The 24213-nt window shown below is 32.8% G+C and overlaps 2 protein-coding genes across 4 annotated transcripts; one reads left to right on the forward strand and one right to left on the reverse strand.

Annotated features, from left to right (window-relative positions):
• The first annotated feature begins 3429 nt into the window (after positions 1 to 3429).
• LOC143909979 (uncharacterized) lies at positions 3430 to 8622 on the forward strand. The gene is made up of 7 exons (XM_077428303.1): positions 3430 to 3604; positions 3872 to 4039; positions 4272 to 6246; positions 6280 to 6932; positions 7011 to 7533; positions 7621 to 7670; positions 8543 to 8622. Exons 1-7 carry the CDS (start codon positions 3430 to 3432, stop codon positions 8620 to 8622), a joined length of 3624 nt encoding a protein of 1207 aa, XP_077284429.1.
• Dap160 (dynamin associated protein 160) lies at positions 8507 to 22424 on the reverse strand. Of its 3 annotated transcripts, XM_077428176.1 has the most exons (26): positions 22189 to 22424; positions 21663 to 21800; positions 21157 to 21255; positions 20989 to 21067; positions 19881 to 20900; positions 19463 to 19565; positions 19202 to 19331; positions 18585 to 18695; positions 18207 to 18271; positions 17945 to 18127; positions 17445 to 17556; positions 17290 to 17376; positions 17032 to 17145; positions 16768 to 16855; positions 12060 to 12158; positions 11828 to 11980; positions 11618 to 11731; positions 11483 to 11545; positions 11308 to 11379; positions 10980 to 11112; positions 10761 to 10893; positions 10134 to 10342; positions 9753 to 9888; positions 9587 to 9679; positions 9410 to 9518; positions 8507 to 9125 (listed from the first exon to the last, which is right to left on the reverse strand). In XM_077428176.1, exons 2-26 carry the CDS (start codon positions 21783 to 21785, stop codon positions 9058 to 9060), a joined length of 3696 nt encoding a protein of 1231 aa, XP_077284302.1. In that variant the 5' UTR covers positions 21786 to 21800; positions 22189 to 22424; the 3' UTR covers positions 8507 to 9057. The 3 variants fall into 3 exon arrangements, with proteins under 3 accessions (XP_077284302.1, XP_077284304.1, XP_077284303.1); XM_077428178.1 differs by lacking the exon at positions 18585 to 18695 and having other exon boundaries at positions 22189 to 22292; XM_077428177.1 differs by lacking the exon at positions 18585 to 18695 and having other exon boundaries at positions 10743 to 10893; positions 22189 to 22292.
• Between the last annotated feature and the right edge of the window lie 1789 nt (positions 22425 to 24213).

Consider the following 24213-nt stretch of genomic DNA (forward strand, 5'->3'; position numbering starts at 1 on the left):
TTTGCCATAGGGCCCTAATTATTTTTCCCATTTCTCGGGATTCCTCTCGGCGAACCTGTGTATAGTCACAAATTCCAAATCATTAAAAATGAGTATGACTTATGAAAGATTGTTCAAAAGCCGTAAAGTCACGGTCATTGATCCTGAAAATTCAATTAAAATTTGTGGCATCTGGAGCGATGAAAAGCGCCCAGAAATACATACATATGCATGTGCATATTTCACTTTCGTTCGTTCCGCTCGCAATTACAAAAACCCATTCGCATTATACACGCACGCGTCTCGTTTCAGGAATCATACCCATACATAATTCGCGTATATTATCGTTCTGGTTGCTTTTTGAATGCACCGCGAGATACGGTACTGTTCACTGTTCAGTGTCAAGGGACGCACACACTACATATAATAATTGTACATATGTACGAATGTAGCATCGTCCGGATTTTTGTAAAGAGATCGCTCGTTTCGAGCACACCTGATGCGCTAAAAATGAGGCGCGATTAAGTAATGGAGGCCAATAGACCGTGCCATGTGAATCGGTGAAAATGACAGTGGTATACTCGTATGTGGCACGAGCAAGAGCGCATCCGTATACCCATACTTTACTCCGCCACACCAACTGTAGCATTCTGCTACACTTCCCATGGATTGTGAGTTTAATCCACCAAATCAATTTCATGAAATGGAACCACTCAATTAAAAATTAAATTAAAACGTTGCAATACAGATTTATACTTTTTTCGTACGGGAAAACTCTCTGAAGCTTTTTTTCACATCTTCGACGTACAAAATGGTTCGGTGATTATTCCGCACAAAACGATCTCGCGCACGTCATGTAAATCTCGATCACGGAACATCTGGCACCCGAAAATTCCATCCATCGAGATTTGCCCACGTGAAATATCCTGCTAACGAGAGCTCGAGTGCCAGATAATACGTATTCACGATTTTCGTGCAAAGATTGTCGTTTGCGCGATCGCAATGTGTGAAATAATCCATTTACCATACAATATATAATGATGATATTATATTTACTAGGTGTATTTTTTTATTATTTAATATACCCAATATGTTAATATACCCATAGCTTTAAGTAACATCAACATTTGATATTCAATCATATTTATAATATTTACAGCATTTGATATTCAATCATAAATATATTTATAATATTTACAGCTTTTGATATTCAATCATAAATATATTTATAATATTAGATTGAACTTTGTTCCATAAAGGAGCATAAATTGTTTTCAAATTCATATCAAACACTTTATTTTCAAATTTTAAATTAATTCATTTATTTTTAACTTCATAACAAAATGATTAATTATTTCTAACGTTGCTTTATATTGTTGTAATAAATATAAACGTATTGACTAGATTAATAAACAACTGTAATATCGTATATTGTTATAAAATTATATTATTTTTTAATTTTATTTTCAAAATTTTATTAGATTTCTATTTATAGACTAAATAGAAAATAAGCCTAACGAGAGAGTTTTCTTTATTTTTAATTGATCATGTATTAGCAAAAATAAATTATTTGAAAATAATCAGTAATTAAATTTAAAATTTATTTATTTATGAAAGTGTAATTATATATCTCATTGAAAAGATTTTTGTGGTCGGGAAAATCGTGCTTCGATTATCTGCAATGCTTTTCCTTTCACTCGTTATTGAATGAATAGACAAAATGGCAAACAATGTTTATTTTATATCAACAATTTTAATAATAGCTCATAAAAAATTTCATTATCAGAGTCAATAAATAGCCCATTATTTTATTTCATTGTAAAATTCAATAAAAGCACTTTTTTTTCATTATCAAAGTCAATAATTATCATTTTTAAAATAGAAAGCTACATATTATTCAATTTACAAATGAAATTGTCTCGTTATAAATTTAAAACAATCTTTTTTTCATTTTTTACAGAAAGAAAACAAAAACTCACGAAGCCAGTTCAAAACGCCTCTTCATGGTGAACTACACAGTTTTCAGCAAAAATTCATAGACCAACCAAAGATATGATTATTAGAAGTGTGAGTATGAATTTTTTCCATTGTCGATAGAAATCATGTACTTCCTGTTATCAATGACACACAGATAACTGTAATTTCCAATCATCATAAGATCAACATCCGGATGATGCGACAATGGTGAAAGTGTCGGGTGGCTGGTTTTCAAATCTACATCCGTAAAATGTGAATCACCCACTCGCTCGACCTAGGTCATATTCTCAGATGATTGTTCCAACATAATCGAACCGGTTTCTAATAAATAATTATGAAAATTGACATACATATGCATTCTTGAATTTCAATTGACTTTTGGTACAATTAATAAAATACATATGTATTATATTTACATGTATAAAATTAAACACGCAAAGAAAAGCAATGATTAAGAAATGAGTAGCTGTCAAATAGCTTTGGAGTATGTACATATGTACATACATAAGTATAAAATTATTATTATTTATTGCCATTCCAATTTAATACATGCTAAATAATACATGAAGAAATAATTTCAGTGGCTTGTACGAAACCAAATTTATAATATAATTAATTCTTGACTAAATATTCTGCAACAAATTTGGAATATTTTTTTATCGGCTGCGGATTAGTCCACTGATATAATTTCAATCACTCAAAAATTCATTTCTCTGCACTCCTTATTTGAACAAATTATCTGACCACACAATAGGACACACATATATTCACTTGAAGTATAAATTTGATTGTTTTTGATATTTGTATTTTTTTGATTCAAAATAAAACATAGTATATAAAATATATAGATATGTTTACGTATGTATAATTATATTAGAAAATGTTTTTCTTTTATAATTTCCCAAACTCTCCATAGTTAAAATTATTAATTATGATGATATATTAACTTGAAAATTGGAATCATGCACAAGGTTTATGAGCAAATTACACCCTCTGTGTAACCACTGCTGTAATTTCTGAAAATAGATAAATTGAACCAGCTTATAAAAATTGTGTAGCACTACTCTGTAAGTATGTATGTACATAGATATGTTTCAAAAATATTGAGCGAATACTTACCTCTAGGAAGCACTCAAAAATGATATTGTCTATCTGCATTATAGTTTCTATATACATACATATCTATAACGATCTTATTTAGAAGAAAAAACATCTTAACAGGCGTTCTAATAACGTTCGTGCATATGTACATATACATATGTATATGTATTTAAAAAAAACCACACTTTCACTCAAATGACAGATCACTTCAAATGCAAATGACCAACACTATTTTCAATTTTCGAATATCTTCATGATTTCGCTTAACACGTTTGATCCATATATTATAGAAAACTTTCTTTCCGTCGCTTTAAATATTTATTTGAATTGTATTAAAAATTGTACGAATAAGCAATAATATAATGTTTTCAGATGGGTCATTCAAGACTAAGATGGACAACGTTGGTGACGAGCATACTATTTACGTGTCTATTAACGCCAGCAAGGGCTGTAGTAACCAGTGGAGCTTCGGACAAAGTATCCGTAGATGGTCCACCAGGGCTGATAGACATCCAAAGTGCTGAGGACCTTGTTGCAGAAGCCTCAAGTATACCCACCAACTATCTCGCCAAATTCTTAACACGTTGATAACATTGACCGTGTGTGTACACACTCTCGCCCAATCCGGTTTCTAATTGAATCCGTCAGAAAGAGAGACAAAAAAAAAATAGAAAATCGTCTCGTACGCAAATAGAATCATTTTTAAATTTCTCCACAAGCTATGTGACGATGGGTCAATTCGCTTGATTTATACTAGATTTCTAAGTTTTTTTGATTTTTCATAAGCCGATTGAACTTGATCGTTCTGTTTCAGTCGATACACAAAAAAGGGAAATACCCGGTGGTGGATTGTCCAATTCTTACGGTGAACCAATTCCAGCCGATTCTTATGGACCGCCTCAAGAAGACAATGGGCATGTATTAGCTCCCCAACCCATTCCAATTTCGGACTCGTATGGTCCTCCCAGTAAGCCAGATCTGGGTAAGTTGGACTTGAATACGCTTAAATTTAAAATCATGTTTTTTTATTTACATATATCTTCCAATCGTTTTCCCCCAATTTAAAAGATTATTACTAGAAACATTCAATAGTTCATTTTTTCAATTTTCAAACTTCCCATATATATTTTTTTAAATTGTCGCTGTTAAATTATCATACATTTTTTACACGTGTACATCTAAGCATATGCAATAATTTTTTTGTATTATTTCAGGTCTTCCAATTCCAGTTTACGGAGTACCAGATGACCCATCTAATCACATAAAATATCCAGAGCTTCCCCCGGATATTCCACCGCCGATTTCTATCGGTGGTCCACCTCATCAAACATATGGTCCACCACAGTTGCCGCACGATATATATGGTCCTCCAAAAGGCGGCATCGGACACAATCATCATTCAATTCATAAAATAAATGGTGGTGGATCTCAATATCATGGTCCTCCACCTCCTCCGTTATTTGGACCACCAAAACTTCAATATGGTCCTCCGAAAGCTTTATACGGACCGCCAAAACCCCAGTATGGTCCACCGAAATACCAACACGGTCCTCCGAAACCGATATATGGATTACCAAAACCTCAGTACGGTCCACCGAAGTTACAATACATCCCACCAAAACCTCAGTATGGTCCCCCTAAGCCACATTACGGACCTCCAAAATTACAATACGGTCCTCCCAAACCTATATATGGGCCACCGAAAATTCAATATGGACCACCTAAACCACAGTACGGCCCACCAAAACCAATCTTCTTACAAAAGCCTCACCCGATTTACGGTCCTCCAATATCTCACATTGAAACTAATCAGGTTCTAAAACCCCTGTTCCCTATACCTGAAGATACGTATGGACCACCAGGAAAACCAATCGGTTCAGATTACTTTTCTCACCAATTGATATCATCGGATCAAGCTTATGGACCTCCAATAGGTATTCATCACGGTCCACCGCAACCGGATCCTAATCCTAGACCTGCTCATCCTGGAATTCCAGCTCCACCTACGCCACCACACATTTTATATGATGGTTGGACACCAATTCCAGGTCTTGTTTCAAAACCGCACAATGGACATTTCTCTGGAGGACTTCAAGACAATTATGGCCCACCTCCGCCACCGTCACCTATAATTGAATCTGATATTATCTCATCATCATTCCATTCATCAGGTAACATAGATGCTGGTTTACATTCTGGAATATCATCTGGTGTTTCCTTGGGATCATTCGGAGGAACATCAGGATCATTTGGAGCAACATCAGGATCATTCGGAGCAACATCAGGATCATTCGGAGCACAATCAGGATCATTCGGAGCACACTCAGGATCATTCGGAGCGCCATCGGGATCATACGGAACTCCTATTCAATCTGTAGATATTCATTCTATCGGAGGAAGTTCGGATCATTCTCACTCTTCTAATTCCTTCATATCGAGTGGGTATTCCAGTGTTTCTGGTAATGAAGGCTTGCAAGGAATAGACCTAAATTCAATTATTGGTTCATCACATAGTGATGGAGGAATTGGTCTACAAGGATCTAAAACAGTATTTGAAGCTCATTACACAGAAGGTGGAAATAGTCATGGAAGTATAGACTCTAGCTCCCACAGTTTGAGTGACAACTTTGACAAACATGTTGATTCATCGGGAGGTTCAGTTTCCGTCTTACAAAGCTTAGGCTTTGATTTAGGATCAAATGTAGGTTTTAACTCACAGTCCCACTCGAATTCGATTTCATCTTCTTACGGTGTGCCTTTAGATTCATTTTCGGCAAATGGTCCTTACCCTGGACCGCGACAATTATCTGGGAGCCACTCATTTTCATCAGATATTGGTTTAAAACCTCCTAGTGGAATTTATGGTGTTCCACCAGGTGGCAAATATGGAATACCACCACCTCCACCACCACATAATACCTATAAACCTTCACATCAACATAATCATCTGGCTCTTTCGTATGGTGTACCTTCAGGATCAATAGGTAGTGGAAGTATCCATGCTTTAGGAGCAAGTTCACCGAAACGCCCCATCAATTTTAGAGATCCAGTTCCATCAGGCTTGTTAGAAAACATTGGGCATACTGTCATACAAAAAGATGTTTTAGGAATAGATGATTCTAACATCCAAACACAACATACTTATTTACCACCACCTGTACAAGCTCTACCGGAAACGTCGCATTCTTCGTTCTCTAATGAAATATCACATGGCGGAGGTAGCTCCTTCAGCATACAAGCATCAATAGAGCCTTCAAATCTTTACAGTTTACCGTCTGCAACTAATCCAATAAATTTCCAAAATCATGGAAGTCAACAAATATCAAGTTCGGGATATTCGTCATCACTAGATAGCTATAATGCTCCATTTGCTACAGTTAGCGATTCATACGGAGCTCCAAGTATTGAAAATTCAGTTACTACGACTTTAGATGGTAAAAATATCGTTAAAACAGAAAACTCAGAAACAAATTCTGCACAAGCTGATGCAGCAAGCCTAGCAGCTGCTATTTTAAAGAATTGCCCTTATCATAAAGCTTTATATGAGGCTGCCAAAAATGTAGAACAACAAAATCCATCTGTTTTGGCTTCTAGCCTAATTGCTAGTTTGAATTCGGACAGTTCAGATTCGAGTAATTCTGCATCCTCGATTACAAATGCTTTTAAGCAACTACCACCAGGAACCAATCTGATAAACTTCAACGAAAACAGTGTCAATTCCAATTCACAATCATCTCAACATAATTCTCTATTATCCTTAGAAGAATCTAAATCTGAAAATCAAAAAGGAAAGTCTTTGAACACAGGAGAACAAGCAGCAAATTTCCAACAATCCAATCAAAACAGTTTCCAACAATCTCAAAGCATACTTTTGAATTCTGATCAATTTGATCAAAGTCAGATTAATCACCAACAAATATTGAATCAAAACTTTGGAGTTTTAAATGGCATACATAATATACCAATCCAAGGAAACTTGGGTGCATATACTCTACAAATTCAATCTGCAAATGGTCTAGGACAAAGTGCAAGTCCTGATGCTATACCACACGAACAAGTACTATCAGAGGGTTTACTTCAATCAATATTACAAGCTATTGAACAACCTCACCAAACTCAAATTATTCCACAAGAAACGCCAACTGTTGAATTGCCTCAAAATAATTATTTCGATTTAAGTCAAGCCCAATCAGGATTAGTTCTCCCGGAAGGTTATGAATTTAGTGACAATATTAAAAATAATAAAAACGATAACATCAAGCGAGGTGATCAAAATGCAGAAGATGAAGATTCATCTCAAGAAGGATCTGAAGGCGCTCCTGTGATAATAGTTGCACCTCAAAATTCTAAAATCAATTCAAAATCATTTTTAGAACAATTCGGAATAAGTAGCAATGAAAATGAGCGAGCACCTGAAATTGTAACCCCACTTAATATTATTGATGATAACGAAATTGCTGTGTATTTTAACAGCAACAAAGACGACGATACTTTTGATTATGATAATGAAAATAATCAGGAAAAAAGGATTGAAAACCGAGATACCGAAGAAGGTAACTTTACAGATGATTCAACGGAAACTGTAACGGAAATATCAATAGAGACATCAATAAGTGCGACTGATAATGAATCACAAAAAAATGCCCAACAATATGGAGAGACAAAATCTGAAAAAAAGGGAAAATTCGGTGACAAAATTGTAAAAAAAACAGAAACCTAGTCTGAAAAAATATTAGTCTTAAAAAATATAATTTTAGACTACCGATATGTCAAGCTCAATGTCATCTTTATTATTTATTGTAATTTAATTTTAATTTATTTAATTATTTATGGTTGTAAAAATATTTATTTATGAAACTAACACAAACAAAAAACTTAATCAGCACGCCTATGCATTCCCAACCAATGAAATAGTTACTTTATAATAAATCTTATCAATTACCGTGTTCATATAGGTCAAATTAGTGTGTGAATGCCATGATGGAGAGATTTTTTAGTATACTTAAGATTTTATGTATCAGAATAGATACAATACATGTGTAATTATACAAGCGAACCTGAACTCGCGCATGTAAATATACACATGCTCTGAATGTATCACCATTTAAGAATATTTACAGTATTTTTAATTAGCCACTGTATTATAGAAATGCCATATATTTATTTATGGTGCGTTTTGTAAACATATTAGTCATAAGTCACAGAGGGTAGCTAAAACCTGAGTGACGACTGTATTTTTTATTTATTTTTATGAATGCTATATGTACTGTGTAAAAGTAATAAACTTCGATATATTACACTAGCAAAATATAAGTATCAATAATTAAGTTTGTTTGACAGTAAATATGTATTTACAATGACGAATATAATTAAAACTATATTTATATTTTTTTAAATAAAAAATTACCAATAATTTCCGAGGAAAAATTAAACGCCAATTTATTTCTTTAACACATTTAATCCACAATTTCTTCTACCCATGCAGAATACTTGATATACACAAGTATAAATGTAAATATTCGAATAAGTTACTTGAAAGCAAGTTGTCTACACTTACAGCAGTAATTGTACAATTTTTTCTAATATTTAAGTATACCTTGGTTTGAATACATACATATTTGAAATTCTCAAGTTTGTAAACCATTGTTATACTTAACATTTTAAATAACTAGTAACATTCATGAAACATCCTACATATGATGATTAATACATACACATACATATAATATGTAGATAATATAATTATTAATAAGTATTTATATAGAAACAACATTCCAGATAAAATTCAAATATTATATTATAAAGAGTTTAAAAATAATGGCGTTTTGGAATAATACTACTGCTAATAAATTTAATATTTGGTTCATATGTATATGTAATAATATAACGTATAACATAATTGAGTAATTCATATCGTTAATTAATTAACTACAATTTTAATACAGTTTTATTCGATATAGTATTTAATAGTAAATACACTTGTATGTATGTAGATACTATTTAACCATCATTAACCAATTTAGTGACATAATTGCTTGGAAACAGTCCTGTCATGCCACGTAATTCACCTAAAATTAAACAAAAATTGTAAAAATCTGCTCTAGTTCAATATATACATACATGTACATGTAGTAGAAGTATTATTTATGCAAGAGAGTCGTAGAAGTGTGAGTGATGTGGTAGAGGCGCAACTTCATTGTTAATTGGTATAGATATTGATATTGGTAAGGTGACGATATGGCTTAGGTATAAGAGTATTGTTTACTACAGCTCACATTCACTGACACTACTAGGATCCACCTCAATATAAATGACTTTTACTATACATATGCATGTGCATATACATATGTACCTTGCCACCAGGCAGGATCCTGATCCCTGTTGGTAACAGCAATTATATCATCTTTATCGAAACTCAATTCATCAGCATTTTGCGCAGTATATGGGTATAGAGCAATAACCTAAAAATCACATAAAATAGTTATTTTCATTCAAAAAAATGATTACTACATTAACTTGGCTATCTCACCTTATCAATTATTTGCTCTTGGGACATGATATCCATTTTTGATGATAAAACTGGTGTGGTGCGACCGGATACTCGACCAGATGATTGCATTATCTACATAAAATTAATTTTGTGTTAATAGCGTAAAACGGATGAAATTTTTAATAAAATGTGGGCATCACAATACCTTCACATAACTAGCTGGGAACCATCCAACTTGACGTTTGTGTCCTTTAGCTTGCAATTCTCCTTCCCACCAACCACTGTCAGCTTTTTTGCGAATCATGATTAACTGACCTTTTTGAAGAGTTAATTGCTCGGTACTAAAAGATTATAAATAATAATCATAAAATGTTATATGTTGTATTTAAAATGTACTTAAAATGAAAAAAATTTACGTCGCGTCGATAGGAATTTCAGTAACCGAAACTAAGTTTCAGTTTGATAGGACCAACGGTGTCTAGTGATCGATTCTGAGTTCGAATCATTCAAAATCTCGAGTTCGGATTTTCGCATGATCACAAAACTTCACCTATTATTACTACGTACATAGATAAAGTAAAAATACCTGTTTGCTGTATATGAAGCGAGAGCTTGGGCAATTTCGGGTCTTTTGCCACCCCTTCCAGAAACAGAATCGCGTCCAGAGACTGAATCTCTCCCAGAAACTGAAGATCGTCCCCCTACTATCTGTCCAATTGCAGCTGCTACCTGACTAACTCCTGCTTCTGTAATGGCTGCTACTTCACTCGATATAGGTGTTGAGGGTTTCTGTTCCTATTTTGAAACATAATACAATTAATTTCAGCGATTTATTTCAAAAATTAAAACTTTGTATGTATGTGCAAGGTTATCAGCATATTTTTAGCATTGCAGTTATTTCTTTAAAATATGGTGTTTATAATACGTTCCACTTTCAAAACAATCTGGAACTAATAGAAAGTCGATGTATTCCATTTAGGGATAGTTTTAACAATATTTTACCGGAGCGCAAATTCCGAAGAACAGTAGTTTTAGTTTTATAGGTACGTAGTACAAACGATATCTATATAATTTATTAATTATTGAAGAATTTTCTAAGACAATTCAAAATCTGTACGTCTCAGCACGATTTTGGAACCACTAGCATAAAACAATAAATTTTAGATAAAAATAAGAATGAAAAATTCATATGTACATATATAAAATAACTGACATCATTGAAAGTTTGAATGGGTGTAGATTCTTGAATACTATTAGCTGATTTTATTTCAGGTACATCATTTGATACGTCGGAAGCATTTTCATCAGTAGTAGGTTGAACGTAATTTGAGGGAAAAATTCCAATTCTAGAATAAAAACAGACACCAAGATAATATCATTTCATATTTGATATACACATGTAATGTAAGCACATCCAAGAATTTTTTCTAACCTATCACCAATTCGACCGGTCCACCAATCCCCATTTTTCTCAGTAACGAGGACCATATCACCAGCTTGAAATGCTAAATCGCCAGGCTCGTTAGAATTGTAAGGATACGTTGCAACGTATAATCCTTGTCCACCTATTAAAAAAAACATTTATTTTTAATATTAACTAAATAAAGTAAAAATAATTAAAAAAAATATGGTATCAACTTGCACATTATGTTTATAAGAATGACAAAAGGCATTTATAATTGACATTTTAAAAAATTAACACATTGTGCAAAAATCAACATAAACATAATTTTGAAATGTGATAAAAATAAAAATAAAACCAGTGGTTGCAGCATCTACAGGTTGGGAGTCCTGTGGGACATTGCTTACATCTTGAACAAAATCACCCACAGCTAAAATTAATAAGCACATATAACATACATAGACACGCATACATACATATGTATAAAAATATCTCAATTATATTTGATATTAAGATATATTTAATTACAATACCCGGTAAAGAAGACTGATCTCCTAATCCAGGTTCACTAACGTTTTCAGGAACTTCTACTATGCCTAGAATATAAAAATTATTATTAATATTTAATTATCTTTATCATAAAGAAAATAAGAAAAAAATGTTTTCACCTTCAAGCACTGTTTTAGATTCTAAAGATTCACTAACTACGCCAACTACACCAACATCTTCTCCGGGAGATGTTGCAATTTCAACATAAGATTCCGGAAACCATCCCGAATCACCTGATTTCAAAATAACAATTTTACAACAAATTAAAAAAATATATAATAAAAATACAAACTAAAGATTCAAGCATATAACATTTAAAATTCTATTACCTCTACATTTTCCACTGAGCCAACCAGGTTCAGCTTTGACATCAACACACACCATCACAGTATCACCAGGTTGCAAAGACAATTCATCAACAGAACGAGCCACAAATTCATACACAGCTCTATATCTTACTTCACCAGATGCAGCAGCAGTTCCTTTAAAAATTCCACATGTAATACAATCAATAGACTTTCATCTAAATATAAAATAAATTATTTGCGAATTTAAAAATACCGGCAGGTGGAGCTGTGTCCCATGTACTACTAATAGATGATGACGTTTCTGGTGGACCCCAATCTGCAGACGCTGCCGGTGTATTCCATGCATCAGCGCCTAAAAAGTATAAAATCCTATTAGAAAAAATCAACAAGAACACACTCACTCTCAATTGCAATAAACGCAGATTAATTTAGACCACTTCAATACAATTATTATAATTTTTAACTCATGGATACATTTTATACTTAGGAAATATTTGATGGTGCTTGTTAACTCTTGGAGCCCGGGGTGTGTTGAATACGTGTGTATGCTTGACGCCGGGGCATATTTGCAACATTACGCCAAAACCGTTTGGTAAACAAAAAAGGGCGTAACTTTTTATTTAATGCATATTTCTGTGCGAAATTTGGAGAATTTGAAGAATATTATCTTATCTAAATTATAAATGTATAATTTTACAAAAATATTAGCTTTTCGTAAATATTAGCTATAGGTTGCATTTGTTTCAGTACCACCAGTATTAATTGTGCGTAAAATATTTTTTTCAAATAGGGAATCGGATTATTTTATATCCTTGCGGATGGGACAAGTATTTAGTCTATACAATTTGTTTTTACTAGCTGATCTATCTTGAATTAGCTCGTTTTCTTTATAGCAGAGTACCTTTATGTTACGCGACATGTAATAATCGAGCTATAGTTATCAAGTAGTGGCGGCTGTATTTTTATACAATTTTATTTATTATATCTATTTTCATCGACAATTTTCAACGATAGTAATGTGTTTTATATAATCATCATAAATCATCAGTCGGGTCAGGTCAGGTCAGGTCAGGTCAATGCAAGTCTTGAATTGGTCATAGATGGCCTCTTTCCGCAACAGCCAGTGATGGAAAGACGATCGACGAGCGGTACAGGCGATGAGATGCCGTTTTTACAAGAGAAAAGTACAGCCAGAGAAACAACAATGATCAAATGGCAAGACAGATGGAACAGCTCTGAAAAAGGTCGATGGACACACTATCTCATCGGAGACCTAAAAGCGTGGTGCCAAAGAAAGCACGGTGAACTGAATCACCACACGACCCAAATACTCACAGGTCACGGGTGCTTCGGGACCTTCCTACACAAAATAGGGAAGGAAACAACTCCGAAGTGCCACCACTGTGAAAACGAGAAAGACGACGCGGCCCACACAACCTTTGATTGTCCGGCATGGGAAGATGACAGAAGTACATTCAGAACTGCAATTGGCGTAGAACAACTGACGCCGAGAAACATGATCTTCGACATACTGGATAGCGCAACTGCCTGGTCAGCGTGGGAAGCATTTGTTTCCACGATAATAAAAAGTAAAGAAGTCGCAGAAAGAACCCGAGAATTTGAAGGTAGAGCCATAAATGGCTAAGATAAATCTGCTTTCCCGAAGCAAAACATGAAAATGTGTCCGGGGAGCTGAAGAGTCAAGGGGGTGGGGTTTAGTCGGTAAAAATCCGACACTATCCTCCAGTGCGGGCTGGAGGATGTCTTTGGAAGATTCCCCACCTCAGACGATAAAAAAAAGGTCAGGTCAGGTCAGGTTAGGGTAGCAGGGGTTCTATGTTAGGTGGATCTAAACAAAAAAATATTACTTTCAAACTGGAAACAATCTTTTTAAACTTTCACACTTTTACACTTAAAACTAGTCAATATTAATTTTTGGTGTGATATGAATAAAAACATTCACCAGCATGGAGAGGAACCATACATTGTTTGCACATAAAAAACGTTTCGTGGCGAATTTTATGTGATTTGCAAACAATACACCGTTTCCTTATATTTTTATTGTTTTTAGTAATTCTAATGGGTTCATGGTGTTTTGAATTTCACGTGAGTCTTCCAGATGGATTAATTCGTGGGCACCGAACTGCGGTTGAAGACTGATAAGTTGAAGGGTGAGTTGAAGTTGTAGGCTGAATTGAAGTTGAAGGCTGAGTTGAATTTGAAGGCTGAGTTGAAGTTGAAGGCTGAGTCAAAGTTGTAGGCTGAGTTGAAGTTGAAGGCTGAGTTGAAGTTGAAGGCTGAGTTGAAGTTGAAGAATGAGTTTCTGAATGGTTGGACGTTTTGTTCAACCATCCTTTTACCACATTCAACAAGAACTCGTTGAAGTGTAATTTCGTGTTCGAATTCAAATTTTTGAATACGCAGTAGGAGTTGAAAATTGCCGAATGTAGAAGTTGGAAAAATACTTTTTTTGGCCACTTTAAAGTTTTTCTATAAATCGGGTTATATGCTAAATATTGATCCGCAAGATCTACAGCATTCATAAAACTATTGTAGTCTATTATACGGGGACGCGACAATTGGTTCAAGTCCAAAAGGTTCAATGACAAAATGTACCCGACGATTAGTGCACTGACAAAATGTACCCATGACAAAATGTTCCCGCGACAATTAGTTCACGCGACAAAATGTCCACGGAAATAAAGTTCAAGCGACAAAATGTTCAAAAGTCCTAAATTTTCCTATTTATTTAGAAAAAGTAACTTTTTATTGTATTATATATATATCTATCGATGTATATGATACTTTTTATCGTATAGATCGCCGATGTTATTAAATTAGTATAAATTACAGGTGTTCTCAACCGCATCCAACATATTCTTATTTAAATTGAAAAATTACATTTAAGCGAATGTCATTGAATGTCATTTTAAGATGTCATTAAATTAGTTTAAATGTAAGGGGTTCTTAACCGTATCCAATATTTACTTATTTAAATTGAAAAAAAAATACTTTTTAGGCGTATGAACTGCAGATTACATTGAATTAGAATTAGAATTATATGTCAGGGCTCGTCTCCAAAATTTTCTTAATTTCAAATGAATAATTTACTTTTTATCATATACATCACGGATGTTATTAAATTAGTATAAATAACAGGTGTTCTCAACCGTATCTAACATATTCTGCAATACGATTAAAAAGTATTTTTATAAAATAAGAAAATATTGGATACGGTTGAGAACCCCTGACATTTAAACTAGTTCAATGTAATCTGCAGTTTATACGCTTAAAAGGTTTTTTTTTTCAATTTAAATAAGTAAATATTGGATACGGTTGAGAACACCTGTCATTTATACCAATTTAATAACATCCGTGATCTACACGATTAAAAGTATCATATAACATACATCTATAGATATATATAATACAATAAAAAGTTACTTTTTCCATTAAAATAGGAAAATTTAGGACTTTTGAACATTTTGTCGCTTGAACGTTATTTCCGTGAACATTTTGTCGCGTGAACCAATTGTCGCGTGAACATTTTGTCGCGGGTACATTTTGTCAGTGCACTAATTGTCGGGTACATTTTGTCGTTGAACCTTTTGGACTTGAACCAATTGTCGTGTAACCGGATTGGATGACCAATAACTACGCAAAGAATTTTTACGCACTAATCCCATTATAATGAAAAAACCGAAAACTTTTTGCATTTCTTTGACAGTAACGTCAGTCCATTTTAAACTATGAGCATAAATTTTAAATATATTGGCATTCACTCTTTGATACGTATTGGTTTCGAAAACGATTTTTTCAAAAAAATCATTATCAATAAATAACGAAGTTATATCCGGAATGCTTTATGGATCTTCGGGAAAAACTTTTACCCCAGCGATGCCTTCAAAACATTCATTCACTCTGACTTGATCAAAATCTGACCAATCAATAGAAATATCGTCTTCTTCTGTGCTAGTAGATGAAGATGAAGATACGCGCATTACTCGCACACCTTGTGGTCTTTCAAAATTAGAATCATCACTCACTGAACTTTCACTTATTTCGGATATACTGTTTTGACAATTTTCTTCTAAATCATCCATTTTTAAGATGGAAAAATTCAAAATTCAAATTCAAAAAAATTAACGAAAAAATGAAAAAGTTTACGGAAACAATTGAACTAATGCAACGGAGTTGCAACAAAAACCAATAAATAATAATGTAGCGAGAAAATTTTTTGTACCCAACATTACTAATGTTTATTATTTGTGACAATTTTTTTCCTAGTAAAGTCACCTTTTGTCTTTGAAATGCGCAAAGCCGCCGATGCACGTGTTTGAAAAGCGAAAACGGAGTGTTTATATATTTGTAAAACATTATTTTTGCGTAATTTTGCATTCGCAAAAAATATCGTAGCATACCGTGTTGGTTGTTTATCACTGAAATTTTGCACTGACAGTACGCGTACATCAACGTTTACGAGTAGGAACTCTAGTCAGCGTAATATTTGAATTAAAAATTCTGTACAATAGGAATTTTGAATGAGATCTTGTATATAATTACTGAAACTCAATTATATAGACAGAACATTTAAAAAAAGAGCAAAAGTTTAAGTATAAGTTATTAAAAAATTATACTTTTTCTTTTTGTTCGATAAGTGTGTGAAATACGAGATTTAATTTTTTTTTTTTCAAAACAATATTTTTCAAACCCTAGTAGTTAGAGATTAAATCATTATTATCAGAGATTAAAATATTAAAACGCGCATATGTACGCAATCCCGTCCCCAAGCTATCGAAATGAAACGCGCACATATGCGCGCCCCGACGCCTGGTCAAAATTTCAAAACGCGCATAATATATGCGCGCCCCGGGGTCACCGTGTTAACAGTTAATCTACTTGAAGTCAAATTTCATTCTTAATCAATTAAATCGTAAACAATAATAACAAATTTAAATTACCGGAATTATCGTCCCATGCAGATTTAGTGGTTTGAGAAGCTGCCATAGCTAAATATTCTGCTTTACGAGTTTCCCACAATTTATATACCTGTAATAATAAAAATGGTAAATAACAATAAATGTACATATGTACGTCCATACAAATAAATATGTATGTATGTACATACATACATATATCACGAATTTCGACCATTAAGTCGTTTGGATAAAAATAAAGTACATATGTACAATAATTGTCGAATGTGCAATATTTTATTTATCTACCTGATTACATTTCTCAGAAAGTTTTTCGATGTTTCCATTTATTTCAGAAAGTTGTCCCTTATTATTTTGAACATCTTGAGTTTTATTTTCAACAATTGCTTTTGCAGATTCGATCTGTAAAAAAATATAACTTTGTTGTTCAAAACAGAAAATACGTAAATAAATTAACAATAATAAGCCACAAAAAACACAAATTTCTGATACAATATGATCTGTAATATATACAATATATGTAAGATGAATAATTAAAAAACAAACCTTTTCCCTTAGTTGTTTCAACACAAGTTCCATATTATTAAATTTGTTCACACCATCATCTCCAGATGAAAGTTCACCAGATTTGATCTAAAATCCAAAAATGAAAATAGTTATTATTTTACTTTACTTAAACTCAAACAAAATTCAATAATAACCTTAGCATCCAAGTGTGCCTTTTCTTGATTTAATGCAATTTGTTTTGCATTTAATTCCTTAATAGATGCTTTCAATTTAGCCATTTCTTGCATAGACGTATCTCTCGTGGACCTAAGAAAACATTGAATATTTATAAGCAAAAGCGTCAAACTGAAGAACTTTTTCTTTTCTTTTTCTTTTCTGAACTTTTCTTTTACATATGTATGTATGTACATACATACATACATATGTAAAATATTATTTACATTATGATACAGAATAATATATTTGTAAAATATTATTTAGATTATGATACAGAATAATATTTATATAAAAATAAATTATATCACGCCAAAACGTCAACAAAGAAAAGTGACACATTTTTTTCGTAAATGTCTGATTGTTAATACAATGTAATCCACTTTTCTCGGTTAAAGTTATATATGTACATATAATATATAAAGTTATATTAAAAACAGGTTTCTAAATATAAAGATATATTAAATCATATTGCTCTAACCTCATGCCATCAATTGTAGATTTTACATCTGCAACACTGACTCTCGTATCGACGATACTCTGTGTAAGTTCTCTGACTCTATTGTTGACAGTTGTTAATTCAATGCTCAAGTGCTGATTTTTACCTTTCAAAGCAAGTAGCTTTTCTTGTTCTTGATTTCTCAACATTTGTAGTTCTTGAGTTCTTTAAAAAATTTACTTATTAAGCTTTGGTGAAAAATGTTTGCTACAAGACAATATAAATAAAGTAACAATAATAATACCTCTTAGTTTCCCACTCCAGTTGGCACTGACGTTCCATTTCTTTTCTAGCTATATCACGTCTTTCCTATATTTAAACAAAATTAATCAGAATATGAAAAAAATAAGATCGACTAAAAGAAAAATACAACTAAACAAGAAAATATACACAAAGCTAATAGAATAAATACATATTAAGTGCGGACAAGGATTAAAAATATATATGTGGAGAGGATGGTGCTCAACAAGGTTACCCATGCATTTGTGTCTAAAAATAAAGTACATTATTAGTCTTTGTAATCTAAAATAAGCGTTGAAGATAGAAGAACATGCTAGGATATACATAGTTTTGCAAATCGGAAAAATAGCCATATGCTTCATATCAATGAGTGCTCAATGACCTGTTCTTCTTTTTGTTTCTTTTTGATTTCCTCTTGTTCTCTTTTTTGAATTTCCAATCGCAGCTTTTCTCGTCTCTCTGCTTCCTCTCTTTCTTTCCTTTCCCTTTCAGCCTATAGTAAATATGTATGAGAATTTAATTATAAATACCAATATATATGTATATATATATATATATTATTATAATATTAAAATACACAAAAATGCTCTTTTGAAAGTAACATATAGGTAACTATTGATTTAGGTATGACTAATATAAGCAAACCTGTTCTCTTTGAGCTTCCTCTTGGGCAGCCTAAACATTTAATATATTAAAAAACACATACACACAAAATTAATTCTTAATACATGAATTTCAATAATTTAATCTAAAATTTGTAATATTTGCTTGTCTGTTATTCCATATTAATCATTTTTACATAATAAATAAAAAATAATAACATAACGAACGTAAACCAATAATTAAATTATAAAAAAAATATTGTTATACAAACCTGTTTATATTTGAATATTAAATATATAATATAAATTTTGTATCTAATAACATAAACTATATTTTTCTATAAAATATTCACCAATATTTTTAAAAACCAACATATGACCAACATGAATTACTCACTTTTTCCTTCATTTGCACTTCTAACAAAGCTGCTCTCCGTCTTTCCAACTCAGCCTGTCCACGATCAAAATTTTCTTTTCTTTTATCCTCATAAGAAACTTGACTCCCGGGGCTCAAAAGTGAATCGCGTCTAAAGCATTTTTATATTTCAATATTCAATTATATAATATAAACAATATTAACGATAAAATAAACTTTTTAAAGCATAGTACATATATGTACATATGTATGTATTTAAATATGAATGTATGCAGTTCATACCTAAAAATTGGTGGCACAAGTTCTGGGGGTAATTTCATTGGTACTGTTTCACCAGTAGCACCCAATTCACATAAATACATGGCAAGAACAAACTCATCACACCCTGAAAATAATTACAATTATTTTTTTATTTGATAAACATTATACAATATATAATGTATGTATGTGATGATTTTATAGATAAATCACAGTTACAAAACATTTCTACCACGAGAGATCCATTGAGTTTAAAATATGACAAAGCTATTGCACAAATCTATAGTCTAAAAATATCGAAATATGAAGAAAAAAAAGGTGCTATTTCGGCCAAACAAAGTGAGATCAATACACAATCGGAGCCCCTTTAACTATAGTATAATAAATTATGTGTACTTAGTAAATTCAATATTTATAGTTGAATTAATACATATTATAATACCTAAATTTCCATCAGAGTCGAGATCAGCCATTGCCCAAATACGAGCCAAAGTAGCTTGAGGTAGTCTTGATTGAAGCATAATATTTCTAGCTTGAGGTCCGCTCAAGTATCCTGTCTTTGCTCTATCAGTAGTATTAAATAGTTGAGTGAATTTCAATCGTGAAGCTTGAGGAACTGCCCATTCAACTGGAAAAGATGGCATTGCAACGACACCAGAACCATCTGCAGGTGGACTCAACATCGAAGCGGGCAAAGGTGTCGAAGTAATTGGTGGAACTACACTGGGAGGGCTAGATATTTGTGGAAATGAAGAATTCGGAGCTGAACCCAACCCTTGTAATATATTTTGAGAAGGTTGAGAAGACTGAGATACGTTGGGAATCAATTGAGGAATACTTTGCACCAATGGTGAAGCTTGTGCAACAGGCAACATTGGTTGCACAAGAGGAGCGTTTTGCATCAGCGGTTGTGTAACAATAGGTTGACCAGTAGGTATAAGCGTTTGAACTGATGAGAGTAAAGGTTGATTAGATTGTAAAATTGATTGAGTTGGTTGAATTAACGGATGAGTTGGTTGCATCAACGGTTGAGTTGGTTGCATTAATGGTTGAGTTGGTTGCATCATTGGTTGAGTTGGTTGCATCATTGGTTGAGTTGGTTGCATCACTGGTTGAGTTGGTTGCATCATTGGTTGAGTTGGTTGCATCATTGGTTGAGTTGGTAGCATCACTGGTTGAGTCGGTTGCATTAATGGTTGACCAATAGATGTCATAGATTGAATCAATGGCTGAGAAGGTGGAATTATCGGCTGCCCAGTTGTAATTAGTGGCTGACTGCCTTGCATCATAGGTTGGCTGTTAGAAATCATCGGTTGAGATACAATTGGTGCCATCAAAGGTTGAGAAGGTGGTAAGATTGGAGCAGCAACCAATGGAGCCATTTGTGGAGGTGGAATCGGTTTAATGGGTTGAGCTGAAGGAGGTGTTATAGGCTTCATGGGTGGTGATATAATTCCAGAACCTAAGTAAATCAATATATTAATAATTTATATGTACGTATAGATAGATCATTAATATATGTATGTATATAGCACTTAAATAAGTAATACCGGGTGGATTTAAAGATGTCACCAAACTTGGAGGAAGAGCTTTCGGGACTTCAACACCATGGAGTTTTAAATTTATAACCTAATAAAAATTCATTGATTACATTCAATTGAACAACAGTGGAATTCAAGTAAAATTAAAAGACATCCATAATACAAAGAATATATCACCTTGCAAGCAATAGAGAATTCTTTTAGGTCAAGCTTTCCATCAGCATTTGTATCGGATAGAAACCAAATTGCACCAAGAATCGGTGGCGGCAGTTGAGACTGCGTATGAAAAATAACAAATATTACAAAACACAAATTTTTAACATTTGGAAAAACCTTGGGTCAAATAGAACCAATGAATTCAGGAAAAAACAGAAATATACTAGAGATTCAGAAAATAACCACGATCCCAGTAATTCAAGTTTTGTAACAAAAATATTTAACAGGATTTTATTCATTAAGTACGTATTTATAACCAATTAAAAACTATATGAGTATACACACCATATGTTTGAACAAATACAATATATTTCAATACAGTACAACGAATTTCAATAAAATGATCTAGTATTACCGAAGAACAGTTTAAATATCTCAACTACTAGTACATACACGTAACCATCAAACCAAATGAACCATCAGACCAGTATGAAATTAAAAAATTATCTAAATAAAACACTTTGTACCTGAAGCATGAATCTCTTAGCTTGTTCACCGCCGACCATACCATTTACTGGACCGAGTGATCTAAAATGTTCAGCAAATTTGACATGCTCATGAGGCTGGATAATCCATGGATCAGTAGCCATTTTTAATTATGTGCCCTGAAATATTAAAAAAGTTCCAATCATTTGTGTCCTATAAGCAATGTTCTAAGCAAAACATTGCAATCGGCATAGTGATAAATTATTTTATAGTTTGAATATCTTATTAAAAATTAAATAATATTCAAATGCATTCATAATAACTCCAATAACCTACTTAAAATTTTATTTTTAGCTGGGTCTAATTTAATGAATATAATATATTTGGGACTTATATTTATAATACTGACAATAAAACATTTGAAAAAATCATCTTAATAATCAATAGTTTTGAGGTTATGTCGAATTAATAATTGATGTTTATAAAAATGTTATTTTGAAATCGTATGGCAAAATTAACTTTTATAATGAATTGGACTACACATAAAATACGAATTATTGGTCTTACCAGTCCAGAACAGAATCAATTGAAAAAAAAGTCTCAACGCACAAAATACGGATCTGACGTCCGTGGGACTGACAGTGCGTCAGTTGTGGTAAACCATTCGATATAATTCTAGCAATTGAACGGACTGTTGAAATATTTCAAGACTAGAATAAATTAAGGTTCAGAAATATGTCCGATGATTCATTGTAGGATAGAAGGATAGAGAAGTGAAGTCCATCGTATAAAACTTGAAGGACATCTTTATCAAATGATTCAATTTTTCGCAAAAATATTTTATATTAGCATATTTGAAAAAAAAAGGTACCGGAACTCACTTTTCGTCAAGTTTTTTTATTGGAAAAGATTATATTCAAATTATATTACATACATTATTTGTTTGAAGCATAAAAAATACCGAGACAAAAAGGTGCCGGAACACCGTTCCACCGCGTTACATGGGAAAAAACGGTCCGTGATGAGCCAGAATGTTAAATTACAGAAAATACAAATATCGGAAGGCAAAGATCGAAAATCGAAAAATCTTAAGTCGAAAGATCAAAAAAAAGGGTGCATGGTAAACGGTGCATACTCACTTAATTTGCGCCAGCAGGATACAACAGGAACAAGAGGAACAGGCTTTTCCTCCCGTATTAATGTGCGCGCGCAGAATACGGGAGGAAAAGCCTGTTCCTCTTGTTCCTGTTGTACCATGCTCGCGCAAATGAAGTGAGTATGTACCGTTTACCATGCACCCTTTTTTTATCTTTCGATTTTCGATCTTTGCCTTCCGATATTTGTATTTTCTGTAATTTAACATTCTGGCTCGTCACGTAGACCCGAGAAAAAAGCCCTGCATATTAGTCAAAAAAGTTTCTTTATGCACACATATTATGGAGTAATTAAAATGGTAAAAACAAAGAAAAGGCGGCAGAAGTGGCTCTATATTTATGAGTACACGCAGGTAGAATAAAGGGTTTTGTTCACCTCCAAAGCCAAAGAAAAATAAAAAAACGCTAGAAATTTATCAAAAAAAAAAATCACGAGTGAAGTAATTCAGGAGCGTTGTTCAAAATAATGGATTTTATATTTTTTCATAACAACTTAATAAATTTTATTTATTGCATTGGTAAAAAAAATCTGTGTGCGCAGCTGACACAAAGCAAGTACTCTGAATCCGACATCAACTCGACAGGTATGAGTAGTCAAAAAGCTACTAAGGTTTATTGTGTTAACGATTTGAGAGCCTGTTTTTATTTTTTTTTGTAAATTTTTACACAATTTAAATTTTTTTTAAATAATAAACGAAAATATGTATGTATATAGCGTTAAATTTCAAATATAAATTCTTCAAAAACCATTTGTTTTCCTTCCCTGAATATGTTATTGATCTTTCATATTATTCTTAACCGCATCACTCCAAATACATTTTATTCTGGCCATATCTTCAAAAGAATATATACATAGGGTAATCGGACATTTCGGTAATCGGACATAGTCATTTGTGAACCAGTCACAGTATAACCGGTCGTACTAGATCGGTCACATGTGATCACCCGTCACACTAAAACTGGTCACGAGAAAACTGGTCACACCCTAAAACTGGTCACACCCTAAAATCGGTCACGAGAAAACTGGTCACTACCTTAAATCGGTCAATCAGTTTCATGATCTAGAGAAAAGTGTGTGTGTGTGTGTGTGTATTTTGAGGATATTTTGAACACCGTTAGTCCTATCGAACTGAAACTTAGTATCGGTTACTGAAATTCTTATCGATACGACGTAAATTTTTTTCAAATTTTAATGTTGACCGGAAATGATACTTCCCCTTATACATATGTAGGTGTTCTCTTTTTTTAAGTTTTTGAATTCAATTATCTCCCAAACCGCTAACCGAATCAGACTGAAATTTTTTAAATGTAGTAGAAATTATAAATTTTATACCCTAATATGTTTTTAATATAATTACTTGAACCGGAAGTAGTACTTTTACTATAGAGAATTGAGGTTTTTCGTGTTTTTCTCAGAAACCTTTAGTTTTATTGAACT

Source organism: Arctopsyche grandis, chromosome 3 (assembly GCF_051622035.1).
Source record: "Arctopsyche grandis isolate Sample6627 chromosome 3, ASM5162203v2, whole genome shotgun sequence".
Classification (NCBI taxonomy): Eukaryota; Metazoa; Arthropoda; class Insecta; order Trichoptera; family Hydropsychidae; genus Arctopsyche; species Arctopsyche grandis.

Excerpts from the sequence above, each read along its gene's own strand:
- Dap160 (XM_077428176.1), bottom strand. The coding sequence starts at position 21,785 with ATGGCTACTGATCCATGGATTATCCAGCCTCATGAGCATGTCAAATTT. Across the intron at positions 19,332-19,462 it reads CTTGTGCCACCAATTTTTAG|ACGCGATTCACTTTTGAGCC; the intron begins GTATGAACTGCA and ends AAAATGCTTTAG. Across the intron at positions 11,380-11,482 it reads AGATCAGTCTTCTTTACCGG|CTGTGGGTGATTTTGTTCAA; the intron begins GTATTGTAATTA and ends TATTAATTTTAG.
- LOC143909979 (XM_077428303.1), top strand. The coding sequence starts at position 3,430 with ATGGGTCATTCAAGACTAAGATGGACAACGTTGGTGACGAGCATACTA. Across the intron at positions 4,040-4,271 it reads TCCCAGTAAGCCAGATCTGG|GTCTTCCAATTCCAGTTTAC; the intron begins GTAAGTTGGACT and ends GTATTATTTCAG. Across the intron at positions 6,247-6,279 it reads CCGGAAACGTCGCATTCTTC|CTCCTTCAGCATACAAGCAT; the intron begins GTTCTCTAATGA and ends TGGCGGAGGTAG.